We start from the raw sequence: 12,490 nt of genomic DNA on the forward strand, positions 1-12,490 counted from the left end.
GCTTGTGTTTATCCACCCATACACCCCAGCAGCAACCCCCCCGCCACCCCTCACTGCACCCCACAGCTCCGGCTGCTGGTTCTCACTCTAAATCAGCTCCTAAAGGCAGGAGGAGTCCACAGGCTTAACCCTGGGAACCCACACCATGTGCAAACCCCAAGCATGCTGCTAAATGTGGCCGATCAATCAAGTTCATTCAGGGGGCAGCAATCCCCCCACTGCCAGGGCAGATCCTGCTGACTCCAGAGCTTTGACCTGCCACTGCCTGTTAAAGTTTTAGATGCTGCTGCTGCTGCAGGTAGCTCTGGCCCATGCCTTGGCCGTGGGAGACCACGCATGGTTGCATGTGTGTGGGAGCAGGGCCGGGGCAGCCCCTGTTCCCTTGGTGCCTGCGCCGAGCCGAGTCTCTCTCTTCCCAGCACCGTGCCACCGTGGCGTCATGCATGCACAGGCAGGAGACGGTGGACTGTCTGAAGAAGTTCAATGCCCGGAGGAAGCTGAAGGTAACTCTCATACCCTCCAAGCTGGCTGCAAAATGCATGATCAGGTCATTGGTGGGTTTGTTCCTCATGTGGGAAAGGACAGGGTGGTGTCTCTGGTTCAGTGTTATGAGTGTGATGGACATTTTGGGATCCCTGTTGTGAAGGAGGGAAAAGAGTCCAAGTGGGGTGGTGGCTGCATCTGGCTGGTGTTCCCACGTGCTTAGAGGAAAGCCATGGTGAGGGAAAGCATCGAGTCACACAGCTGCCCTGGACACTGGGGCGAGGACTTTCCCACTGCAATCAGTGTCAAGAAGGCTTCTCTTTGGGGCAGGACATGGACCTGAGATGCATAGTAAGACCCCTTTGCCTGATGACCAAGCCACTTTGCAGCCAAGGAACAAAGAGATCCGTAGACAGCCAAAAAACTCTGGCTCAGCCATGCCAGCAGCCCCACAGGCTTTCCCTTTTCGAGTGCTGCAGCCTGAACCCCCTCTGAAGTCATCATCTCCCCAAGCTTCACTGTCGAGCTGGAGCACCTCCCTGAAGCACCCACCTCCTGGGTGCTTCTCAGCCTCAGCCGGCAGCATGGCGCTGGGGACAGGCTCTGGAAATTGCAATGCCTCCTCCAGAGCCGGAGACACAGAATGGGACGGCGCTGATCTGTGCTGCAGTCAGAGCCATCAGCGCTCCAGGCCTGAACGCGATGTGGCACTGAGCAGTACAGCTGCAGGCTACTAACAAGATTATCAAGAAAAGAAACCGGCTATAAACTATTATTACTTTTCAGCTAGACAAGTAATCAAATTAGTTCAGGCATACACTTCAAAATAGTAATCCATTACTGTAAGCAATTAGTCCAAAGTAATCTCATTATACGCTGAGCAACTAGTTAGTAGAGTCAGCTGGAAAAGGGGAGGCATTTTTATGAATGTTATTTTGCAGCGGTGATCTTTGTGTGGCTCCCATGAAAAATCCTTGCCCCGCTGCTCTTAGCTGGCGCGGCTTTAATTACAATTAAATCCGGTTCCGCTCCTGGTGGCTCCCCTTGCCGCCAGCTGCTGGCCCCGGTCAGTGGAGTCGTGCTACATGTAGGGCAGGGTAGAACGAGACTGAAATACACCCCGGGGATATTTAATATCCCTTTAATCTTGGAGGGAAGGCAGTTTGGTAGAATGCAACCCAACGGCCTGGCGCTGGGGATACCGAGTTGGATACTGAGGGCTGCTTTTGGTGGCAGGAGGAGAATATCAGACCGTGGGCCGGTTTCCTCCCATCGAGGTGGCCAGGGGACAGGTGACAAGCAGGGCTTTCCTCCCCCAGGGCCTGGGGAGCATCAGGGGTGTGGGGGGGGCTGTGGCCTAGCACGCCCTTTCCTTCTGCCTTCTGTCTTTCAGGGAGCCATCCTCACCACCATGCTGGCCACCAGGAACTTCTCCGGTAGGTGCCATCTCCCTGCCTTACAGGCTGCCCAGGGCAAACCTGTCGGGTCCCTGGAGAGCTGGGTTTGCCTTGGGTGTCACAGTGGGGCTGAGGCTGCAGCCCAATGTCTCTGGGGATGTCTGGCATTGGGTGGTGGTCCAGGTCAGGTCACCTGGCACTTCCAGGCTGGCTGCTGGCTTGGGATGCTGGAGAAAAGGTGTCTGGCTGGGGCGCAGTGGTCCCCAGAGGTTTAGGTTTTTGGGGTTTGTATGCACCAGAGCTTGTGCGAGGGTGGGGATGTGGGTGCTGGGGTCAATCAGGGCTCAAGGCAACAGGTTTTGTGTCCCCCTGGAGATGTTTGTGGCTTAGGGAGAGTATCCTCTGCACCCAGAAAGTGTCAGAAAGGTCTCTGGGTGCCACTGCGGCTAGATAGCAGCAGGGCCTCTTGGGTCTCTCCCCAGGCAGGAGGGTGCTGATCCTGCAGGGACCCCCCCTCTCTCTTCCTGCCTCCCTACATCCTGAGGGCTGCACAGGAGCAGCCTGCACAGCTGGGAGAGGTCTCTGTGCAGCCACAAGCCCTGCTTCCCCAGTGCCCTTGCTGAGAGCTGTCCCCTTTGGGGACACCCTGCTGCCTCAGAGCAAGCCTTGCAGCTGGGATTTCCCAGGCAGGGATCAGTACATCCCAGTGATTCCCAGGCATGGAACCAAAAAGGAGCGAGGTGACTGCAGAGCTCATCCTCTCGCTGTCACCTCCAGCCCTCCCCAGCACTGGGGATGGCCCTGGCAGAGGTGCTGCAGTGAAGGGACAAGCCAGCCAAGCCCAGCATGCTGGCTGAGCGGGCTGGTGGCAGCTGTTTGGTGTTAGATGGGCATTTTGGTGTGCTTCGCCTCCCCAGAGTCAGGTGTAGCAGGTGGGCAGGGGGGGAAGACGGGGGCTGCTGGCCCGGCCAGGTGCTGGGGGAAGAGGGCTGCGGCCAGGGTTGGTATCTGCATTTGTCATGGGGGGATCGTGCTGACACATTTAGCACTTGTGGGCAGCGTGCAGCCAGGCTGGAGGAGTCCAACAGCTGGGGGGAATCCGGTGTCGGGCCCCGCGCTCCGGGGAGACACATCGGAGACGAAGCATCAAAGAGCAGGAAATTCAAAAGCATTTCTCGTCACACTGCCCATCCCACGCACAGCCCAGGGGCTCGCCGGTCCCCCCTGCCCGGGAGTACGGCGGGGCCGGTGGGCGATGGGGTTCCACGTGGGGCTGAGCCCCACTAATCCCACCCTGCTCCAGGGGTGCAGGGGGAGCAGGGTGGCTTTCACAGCCCGGGGGGGCTGGGGCAGTGCCGGCAGTGGTAGGTGGGCACTGGGGAAGACGTCTGCTTTTCATCATTGTCAAAATGTGGGCTGCAGCTGTCGGGCCGGCGGGCCGGCAGCACATGATCCCGGCAGCGTGGGGCTAAAATTAGAGGGCGGCAGGCGGGCAGCCCATTCCACCGCGCTGCGCCACGCTTGGTCACCAGCACCCCCTGACCAGAGCCCGCCTGCTGCTGGACGGCCCCACCGGCCCGCTCCAAGCCACCCTGAGGACTTGACGTGACATTGGGAGACGGGTCATGCCCCTGGCTGAAAGCCGCTGGGGCAGGACTGGACGGTGCCGGCGAGGTCACCCCTGAGCTCCCGGGGGTTGCTGGAGAGAGGACAAAATCCACCGGCTGGTCCCACGGGGTCCTGCCACTCTGCCACCCGGCACCATGCTGCTGATCCTCGGCCTCCTGGTCTTGGTTCCCTGCCTGGCTCTCCTAACCTCCTTCCTCCTCTCCCCAGGAGGCAAAAGCGGTGGCAACAAGAAGAATGACGGCGTGAAGGTAAGCCCCCTCCCTGCTACCCTCTCCCGCCTGCCCCTCCGCTGCTGGGGCGGCGGTGGGGGTCTCCATGCCATGCTGGCAGTCCCCACTGCACCCTGCGCTTTAAAAAAGGGCAGCTGTTGGCCTGGCTGTCCCAGTGTGTCCCCATGCCACCAGCTCGGCTTCTGCCGGGACAGGCAGTGCAGAGGAGGCTTTGCAGCACAGCGAGTGAGGGGAGTGGGGCGGGTGCTGGAGGGGCGCCTGGGGGGAGTTCGATGCCGTTTCATTGCCTGCGAAATGCAGTCGCCCCTTGCTGCCCCCAGGGAGGGGGAGAGGCAGAGGTTGGACCAGGAGGGGGGACAGGGGGAGGTAGCTTTGCAGCCCAGAGCCACGGCTTCAGCCTGGCAGCAGCCGCCTGACGAGATGGGTGGCCGCATCTTCCACTTGCCCCAGCACACCCTGCTGTGGCTGATAGGGCTGGGCTTGTCCCCCAGTTCATGTCCCATCCCATCCCCAAGGGCTGGTGTGCTGCTGTGTGGCACATGGGTGCCTTTAACCCTCTCAGCGCCATTGCTGGCCCCTTGTGCCCAGTGCAGACAGAGCAAAAGAACTCGATGATGCTCGACAGAGTAAATATCTTGGTGGTGCTCTAAAAGCAAGCCAGTGCTTGGAGAACCTTGTTTCGTGGGCTGCAGAGCCCTCAGGTTCACCTGCCCCTCCAAGGTGGGACCACAGCTCTTCTCCAGGACAAGGTGGCTCCTGCAGGCAGCAAAATCCTGATGCTGAGCAGCTGCTTCTGATGATATGGAGATGGGGTGGTTAGCGGGCTCTGTCAAAGCCCTCCTGCAGGAAGGAATGGCCCATGTGAGGGTCTTTCTCTCCTCACCTGTTCTCTTCATGAATACAAGCGATCACTCATCAGGGGAGAGCTAGTGTGCTCCAATCCCCCATCGCAGGGCAAGGGGCAAGGTGTCAGGCAGAGCTTTGGGAGCCTGACTGCATCAGAGTTGCTCTTCTTCCTCTGGCCCTTTCATAAGGACCCAGCTGTTGGGCTGAGGGACACAGGGTTTTGGAAGAGCAGAGCCCTCAGCTGGCTTCTTCCTTCCTCACTCCAAGTGGTCAGTGGAGCCAGAGGTCTGGGGATGGCTTGTCTTTCTCCTGCTCCTCCCAGACCTAGTGGCTGGGACAGGCCAAGCCTGCAAGGTTTGAGACCATGCACAACCCTCGAAATCTGGGCTCAGCTCCACAAAAAGACCATTCTAGGCATGCAGCATTATTCTGCAACGTGAAGCTGATGTCCTGCTTTCTATAAGAGGACATTGCTTTGGGCTGTGGTGTCACGTGGCTATCGTGTGGCTTCCAGGACAGGATTGCTAGTTTTGGACACCAGTACTGGCACAGAGGGGACAGGTCCTACAGGAGTCACAGCAACCCATCTGCCAGCCAGTTGCTGGCCTGTCCTCTGCTGCTCTGAGGTCCCAGTGACTCCTGGGAGTCACCTGAGAAGTGACACCACAGGTAGAGCTGACTTGGTACGACTTGCTGGAGCACAGGTGAGAGCAGGCAGGAGACGCGTTTTTAAGCTGTAAAAGGAGAGACTGGAGGATGGAGAGGCTTCATCAGGCCCAGTCCTGAATCTAATTGTCCAGCAGAAAGAGGTGGCTTTGAATTTCATCTCTAGCATCTCAGGGATGGTGTGATGGTAGAAGACCATTTGGCAGCCTAACTTGGTAACAATGCTCCCTCTTGGTCTTCAAAGTAGCTTTGAGGGCAGACATTATCCTGGGAAGAGGGGCACTTGCTGTTGTAGCAAAATAGCTAGTTTGGGGAAACAGACTTCTAGCCCATCACTGGAACTCAGCAAGGAGAGTCTGGTTTCAAAGTGGGATCAGAGAGGCTGGTTTGTATCCCCAGTCCTCAGATCCATGGTGGGGAGTGGGGAGCAGCGGGTGAGGCTTCATCCTGAGTGCACTCTGCCACCCTCATCTCAAGAGGGTGTGCAAGCTCTGGAAAAGTGAGTTTGCTTTCCTGCCACCCCCTTTCCAACAAGAGCAGGTGAGACAGCCTGGCTAGATGGCCAGGAAGGTAGAGGAGGAGAAGACAAAGTAGAAGACTCATTCTCAACAGGTTGCTTGTGTTGGCCACCTTCAGCATTACCATTCCCACCCCTCGTTCCCCTGCTCAGCCTAGGGGCACTTGCAGCATAACCCCCTCATGGGAGCACAGGGAGGCTGGGTGCTCTGGGTGATGCTTTAATGGCCCACCACGGGCAGCTGGCAGATGTCAGGGCATTGCTGGGCGGTTCATTTCTTTCTATCTTGCTGGAAAAGCAAGGAAGGAACCTGGAAACCTGCCTTGGGTGGGTGGGAAGGTGGGAAGGTGAGAAGGGAATGGTCCTGCCTGCTCTGAGCAAGGCTTTAAGTCAGACCACATGGTATGGTTCGTTGTTGGAAGACTTGGGTCCCCATTTGGAGAAACCTGCTGGACCAACCATCCCCATGAGAGCAGGCGAGTCCCAGGCAGCCACCCCTGCTGTTCCTGCCCAAAGCTGTGCAGGTTGGCAGCAGGTAGCTGGTGCTGCCCTTCGGCCTACCTGCACAGCCCTCCAGCACCGGGATGGTGCTAGCCCAGGCTCAGAGGGTCGAAACTCACGCTCCCGAGGAGGTTCCTCCCCTACTAAAAGCATTGACGGGACCAAAAATCCCCCTCGAGCCCTGCTCTGGGGTCTCTGGGAGGTCTTCTGGTCCCAGCAGCTACGATACCTTCACTGCCCTGTGTAGTGTTGCATCTCGTCACATTGTAAACTAATGAAATCACTGCCCCGTGTCGCATCCTGTCCCGTCCTAAATTAATGAGCTCACTGCCCCGTGTTGCATCCTGTTACTGTATGTCCAGACTCGACGCGGTCACTGCTTTGTGTTGCATTCTGTTGCGTCTGAAATTTCTGCAGTTTACTGCCCCGTCTCACGTCCTTGGGTAGCAGAAGCTGTCAGCCCTTCCTGCAGACAGCCCGACTCCAGCGGCTCCGTTTCCCATGAGATTCCTTCTCAAATACCGCAGCTTACTCTGCCCTTTAGGACATCTGTTGTCTCTGTGAAGGAGGGGCGAGGATTAACATAGGACCTAGCAAGGGCAGGGAGAGCTACACCGGGAGAGGGGGAAACTCAGAGATGGTGCTGGTGGGAGCCAGTTAGGATGTGAACGGAGCAATGAGGGGGAATGGATACCAGCAGTTTTTACACTGCAGCCCACCCATGCACCCTAACGGGTCACTCTGTGGACTTTTCCAAGAGATTTGCATCGTGTGTGCTGCTTTTCCCTCTGCAGGGCAGGCAGACCCAGTGCCTCGAATGCTGGTAAAACACTTCATTATGTGGCACTGCAGCTTCTGATTCCTGCACACTGGTGTTCTCTGTTGCCTTCTGTGATTTCATCCCCCGGGAGTTGGAGGCAGAGAAAGGACATGAGGCCAGCATGCACTTCCCCCTGTCTCCTGGCTAGATTAAAGATGGAGACAGGGAGCAGAGCACAGCAAGTAAGGAAAGTCCAGAAGTAGTCTGGGATTGCAAGCAGAAACTTGGCTATGGGATCATCCAAACCAAAAGCCTTAAAGCCTAGTGGTAGTGGTCAAAGATGGAGATAAATAAGTGCACACATGAGGCCTTCTCTTTGGAGACTTGTCCTGGTTTAAAGCACTGGAGCTGCACTCCGGACAGCTTCCCACACGGTGTGTGTGCCTTGCAGGGTCGAGTAGCAATAGCCATGCTGGCTTTAAACCAGCCAGCTTAGTACTGGTCTAGGTCCAAAGCTAACTGAGCATCTCCACACTAGTCAGCAGCATGGGCAGATGCACCCAAGAACAGCTCCAGAGACTGTAAATGTCAGTACGACATTCACACCGGGCAAAGGGCTGCACAGATGGTGGAGCTGCCTTAGCTTTTCAGCGTCCCACTCATGTTCCTAGGAGCTTGCTGGCCTGGTCACAATGCCAACAGAGTGGTCATTGACTCCTAGAGGACTCCCTTTTGGACTAGCGAGGTCCTTGGTCCAGAGATTGTGGCAGGTCAGGAGAGAAAGGTGCCATCAGGAAGGCGGGGAGGGAGCTGGCATGGCACCACCAGCACTGCAGCCAGCGGCATGTCCCCACAGGAGCACCAGGCTGCCCCCCCACGCCTTTCGTTTGCCCCTCCACGAGGACCACAAAGGGTGGCTCAGGAGCTGCTGCCTCTCACGTGCCGCTCTCTGCCTTTCTCACTCTGTGTCTCTTCCTGTTCCATCTCTTCTCCTTGTTTTTCCAGAAAAGAAAGTCCAGTTCCAGCGTTCAGTTAATGGTGAGTGTCCTTCGTCTTCCTCAATGCCGATATTGCTGGGCCTCTCCTCATGTTCCAGCTTCCCCCGTTTTTGGAAGTTACCTCGGGGTAGGGAAGAAGGGACACCGGGGTTGGAGGGAACATTCTCAAAGCCGTATCACCCACAAACCCCATTAACAGGGTTGGTGCAGGCACTTGCTGGCCACCAGCTGGTGGGAAGCCAGCCCTGGTTCTTGCTGATGGGTTCTCATGCCGTTTCTCCCAGTTCTCCTGACTCAGGTCTGCAGGCTGCATCGGTCCAAGGAGCCTTGGAGAAACACCTTCCATGCCTCTGCGGGGACTGTATGGTCATGGGACACCTTGCCAACCTACATCGGGGTATTATGGGTAATACATAAGCAAGGCTCTGCTGGGAAGAGCTAGCAGAGCCATTGCTCTAGCTCCGCTAGCAGAGTCGTCTTGATGGGGCTCCTGCAGAGAGATGGGGGGGTCAGTACCCCCCTCCCCCCCAAATCTGTGTAGTGCTCAGCTGTTTCTTGAAAGAGCTGTGTCTCAGCCTTCGGTGGTCCATGTGGGTCTTGGAAGCACTCTGTTTTATTGTACATTTCTCTCCCTACTCTGCGGTCAGTGTGGTCTCTCTCACTCCTGCACAGTCCCCTCTTTCTCATCCCAGCTCCTCCTCGCTGTTTAATTTGTACATCTCTCTCTTTATCGTACAGTCAACATGGTGTCTTCCACCCCTGCACAGCCCCTCTCCCTGCCCCTCTGGCAACGCTCCTAGGAACCCACCAAACCCCCCCCGGACCTGCCCCCATCTCTGTCCCCACAGGTGTCGGTAGGAAAGGCAGCGCCGTTCCTACGAGACCCTCCACAGTCCAGCTCTTGTGCCCTTGGCTACAAGGAGTGGAGGTCAGGGAGGGCTCTGCCAGCGCTGCCCTAGAGCTGTGGTTGAGGACGGGTTGGACCTGCTGGCGTTTCCTTGGTTTCCGTCCGTTGGCACAGTCGAGCGCTGTAGGGTCGGACTCGGGGGGCTGACGAACACACGAGCTCTGTCTGGCGCAGGGTGAAGACCCCTCTCACCGTCCAGTCTCTCCTTTCTGTTCTTTGCTCAGGAATCGTCAGAGAGCACCAACACCACCATCGAGGACGAAGACACCAAAGGTACCAGCAGGGGCACCTGGGGAGGCGGGCAAGCTGTTTCAGAGGGGTCCTGCCCTGGGGTCATTAGTCTGGCCACCCCTAATGAGATATTGGCTACAGGGAAACCCACCACCACTGAGCTGCCTCAGGGCCCTTCAGAAGTGGCTTTAACTCCTTAGGTGGTTTCACTGCTGGGGCACTGCTGGTAAGGAGGGGTCTCCCAAAACCAGGGATGTTCCCTGAAAGCAAGCGTGGAAACGGCAGGAATCTACTGGGATAGCAGCCCAGCTGCCCGCTCCTCCAAAATAAATGGCCCTTTGGGAAAAGCCTCCAGGGGAAATCCCTGCCTCCCTCCTGCCCGCCTGCCAGAGCCAGCTTTCTAAGAATAACCCAGGGAATAATTTATCGGTGCTAATTTGTAAAGTCTCAGCACAAAGCAAGATGGACTTTGGCCTGATGTGAGAGTTAATGGGACACTTCTGCTGGGGAAGGGCTCCCTGAGAGTGGACACGGGAGCAGGCGGCGCTCGGGGTCCCTCTCCTTTCTGATCAACTCTCAGGAACGTGCTGCATCTCCTTTCATTAGCCAGAACACAACAAAAATTAAGTCAAGCATGGCGCCGACTTGCATTTGAAGCAGAGCCTCATTAATAAGCCCAGGGTTACCTCTGATAGCTCCTCCTGCATCCCAGGGATCTAAACCTACTCTCACAGCCCATTCCCTTCCCAGATGAACCGTCAGCACCTGGTGTCCCTCACAGCAGCTGCGTGGTGCTGTGCCCTTTGTGGGGTCCCTCCTCGTGTCTCCAGGGGTGGCTGCCCATGTCACCCATCTGTCCTTCTCCTAGCTGAGGCCCTCTCCTTCCATTTTAGAGGGAGGTGAGAGCATCCTTGGTCCAGCTTGCCCTGGCTGGCCACTGCTGTGAGTTGACAGGATGGAAGGCACCAGCTTGGCAAGGCTTTGCAGCCAAGACCAGCCTGTGCCAACTTTTGGGCCGAGGCCAGCTTGCCGCTCGGTGATTAACCCTTTTGCTCTTTAGGAAAATACAGAGTTTTTCAGTTTTGCCCTGACTTTGGAGGTCTTTCCTCTCTGGGGATGAAGAGCCCCTCCCTACATCTCTCTCCCAAGTCACTCCCCTGCTTTTTCCCTGGGCAATTTCCAGTGTCCCCCAACGCCCTGCGGTCTGTTTCTAATGAGAAAAAGATATCTTGTCGATATTGCAACATCAGCACTTCTGGTTTGTTTTCTCCTTTTATTTTCTTTTTCTCTTTAAACCGACAGTACGGAAGCAAGAAATCATTAAAGTCACAGAGCAGCTGATTGAAGCAATAAGCAATGGCGACTTTGAGTCCTACACGTGAGTGTGCCCAGCGTGGGTTTGGGCCAGGGTGGGGGCTCAGCCTTACAGAGCGGGTGCTCTCACGGTGACAATGCAGCCCGGGAGGTTTTACTGCTGCCCAGGGCAGGATGACCAGGTTGACATGGTGGGGGGTCATGGAGACCATTATAGAGAAGCAGGGGATATCAGTTTCCAAACCTGATGTTTCTCTCACACTAAGCTGACCACATCTCTCTGGTCTCATTATCATGGATGAGCCGAATTTCTGGTGTGCAGAAAGATGAATAACTGTAAACGTGATTTATGGTGGAAGAAGGAACATTGCATCCATGGTATCAGCTATATCCAGATTGCCACAGGCTGCTTGGAAGCGTAACTGCTTTCTACTCGCTGAGCTGATGCTCTTCAGAGTACACTTCTTCTGTGTCCAAGGTCTGTCTATTTAATTAGCAATGCCTGAGCGAGTGCAGGTCTTCATCCCTGCCTCAGAGAGTTGCAGCAGGGATATTTTGATACAGAGCAGAGAATATGAGTTTTTTTCCTGCTGTTTTTCTTTCTTACGAAGAAGACAGCAGTGCTTTGGGAGGTTTAATTGAAGATAGTGACGAGAATTCACCCTGCCTCACTGGGGCCTCGGCTGCAGTCAGTGGGCTGGAGGCAAGGTGAGGTGGGCTTCATACAGAGTGCAGGGATGAGGTCAGATTTCTGCTTGAATTACTTGCTGACACAGAGGCTCCTCAGTCTCAGGCTGGGGAAGTCATCCCGAGCATGAGCTGTTCGGGTTTTGCAGGTTCTCACACCAGAAGCAGTGAAATAACCTCCCTTTTCTCTGCCCTTCCTGCCTCCCCAGGAAGATGTGCGACCCTGGGATGACTGCCTTTGAGCCCGAGGCTCTGGGCAACCTCGTGGAAGGCCTGGATTTCCACCGATTCTACTTCGAAAACCGTAAGCAGCCCCCTTGCCTCCCGAGGGACCCTTCCCACCTCCCATGGGCCCGGCTGTGTCTTGACCTCCATCAGCTTGCTGGAGAGAGGAGGGTAAGGGTGGCTTTGAGAGCATCTCTGGCTGATCTGGAAGATCCCAGAAGGAAGTGAATCAAGCCTGTTAGGTCAGCTGGGGCTGGGCTGTATGCAGAGGAGTTGTTTGGTTAGCTGCTTTCTAGGTGGTCCCGTCCTGAACTCACCCGTGCAGCATTTACTCAGCCCCTCCAAGCAGAGAGCCTAACCCAAGCATCTCCTCTTCCCACATTGCTGCTGCCCTGAGCAAGAGCCACCCAAACTACTTCCCCTGCCTGAAGCCACTTGTACTTGTCCCCTCTCCAGTGTGGTCCCGGAACAGCAAGCCTGTGCATACAACAATCCTGAACCCCCACATCCACCTGATGGGAGACGAGTCCGCCTGTATCGCCTACATCCGCATCACGCAGTACGTGGACGCGGGAGGGATCCCCCGCACCGCCCAGTCCGAGGAGACCCGCATCTGGCACCGCCGGGATGGCAAATGGCAGATCGTCCACTTCCACAGATCTGGCGCGCCCTCTGTCCTACCGCAGTAAGCCCTGTGAGCCTCCGGGGATGGGGCACGGGGGGCCAGGGAGGGCACAGGGCGGGCTCCTTGCAGCGTTGAGGCCGCGAAGCGGGCGGGATCCTGCCCCAAGGATCCACAGTGGGGAGGAGACGACTGATGGCTATGAGATGGGGATGGGGAGAGGGATGCTCTACCAAAGGGGTGGTCAGAGCAAACTCCTTCTCTTCCCGGTTTGTGTGTTGCAGCTGAAGCGCAGTCTTGCCCGTGTTGGGTTTGTCACTGACTGACTACCAAGGGGAGACCCCCCTCCGACATCTTCACCTACGGGACTTTGGCTGTTGGCTCTGCTGCTTGGTTCCCGCTGGAATAACCCCTCGCTTCTCACCGCACACATGCAACAGCCCCGCTGGCGCCCCGCAAGCATCCCATCAACCCCCA

At 56.7% G+C, this 12,490-nt stretch overlaps 1 protein-coding gene across 5 annotated transcripts in view; it reads left to right on the forward strand.

Annotated features, from left to right (window-relative positions):
- Positions 1–12,080, forward strand: part of CAMK2A (calcium/calmodulin dependent protein kinase II alpha) — a 31,213-nt gene extending 19,133 nt beyond the window's left edge. Inside the window, exons 11-18 of one of the 5 annotated variants that reach the window (XM_086471098.1) lie at positions 420–503; positions 1,877–1,923; positions 3,727–3,757; positions 8,035–8,067; positions 9,159–9,207; positions 10,468–10,543; positions 11,376–11,470; positions 11,848–12,080. In XM_086471098.1, the coding sequence (XP_086327224.1) occupies positions 420–503; positions 1,877–1,923; positions 3,727–3,757; positions 8,035–8,067; positions 9,159–9,207; positions 10,468–10,543; positions 11,376–11,470; positions 11,848–12,080 (648 nt within the window). Of the gene's footprint in view, positions 1–419; positions 504–1,876; positions 1,924–3,716; positions 3,758–8,034; positions 8,068–9,158; positions 9,208–10,467; positions 10,544–11,375; positions 11,471–11,847 lie in introns of all 5 variants that reach the window. The other 4 variants (XM_086471097.1, XM_086471100.1, XM_086471099.1 and 1 more) reach the window with 4 other exon arrangements.
- The last annotated feature ends 410 nt before the right edge of the window (positions 12,081–12,490 follow it).

Source organism: Leptosomus discolor, chromosome 10 (genome assembly GCF_034619465.1).
Source record: "Leptosomus discolor isolate bLepDis1 chromosome 10, bLepDis1.hap2, whole genome shotgun sequence".
Lineage (NCBI taxonomy): Eukaryota > Metazoa > Chordata > Aves > Leptosomiformes > Leptosomidae > Leptosomus > Leptosomus discolor.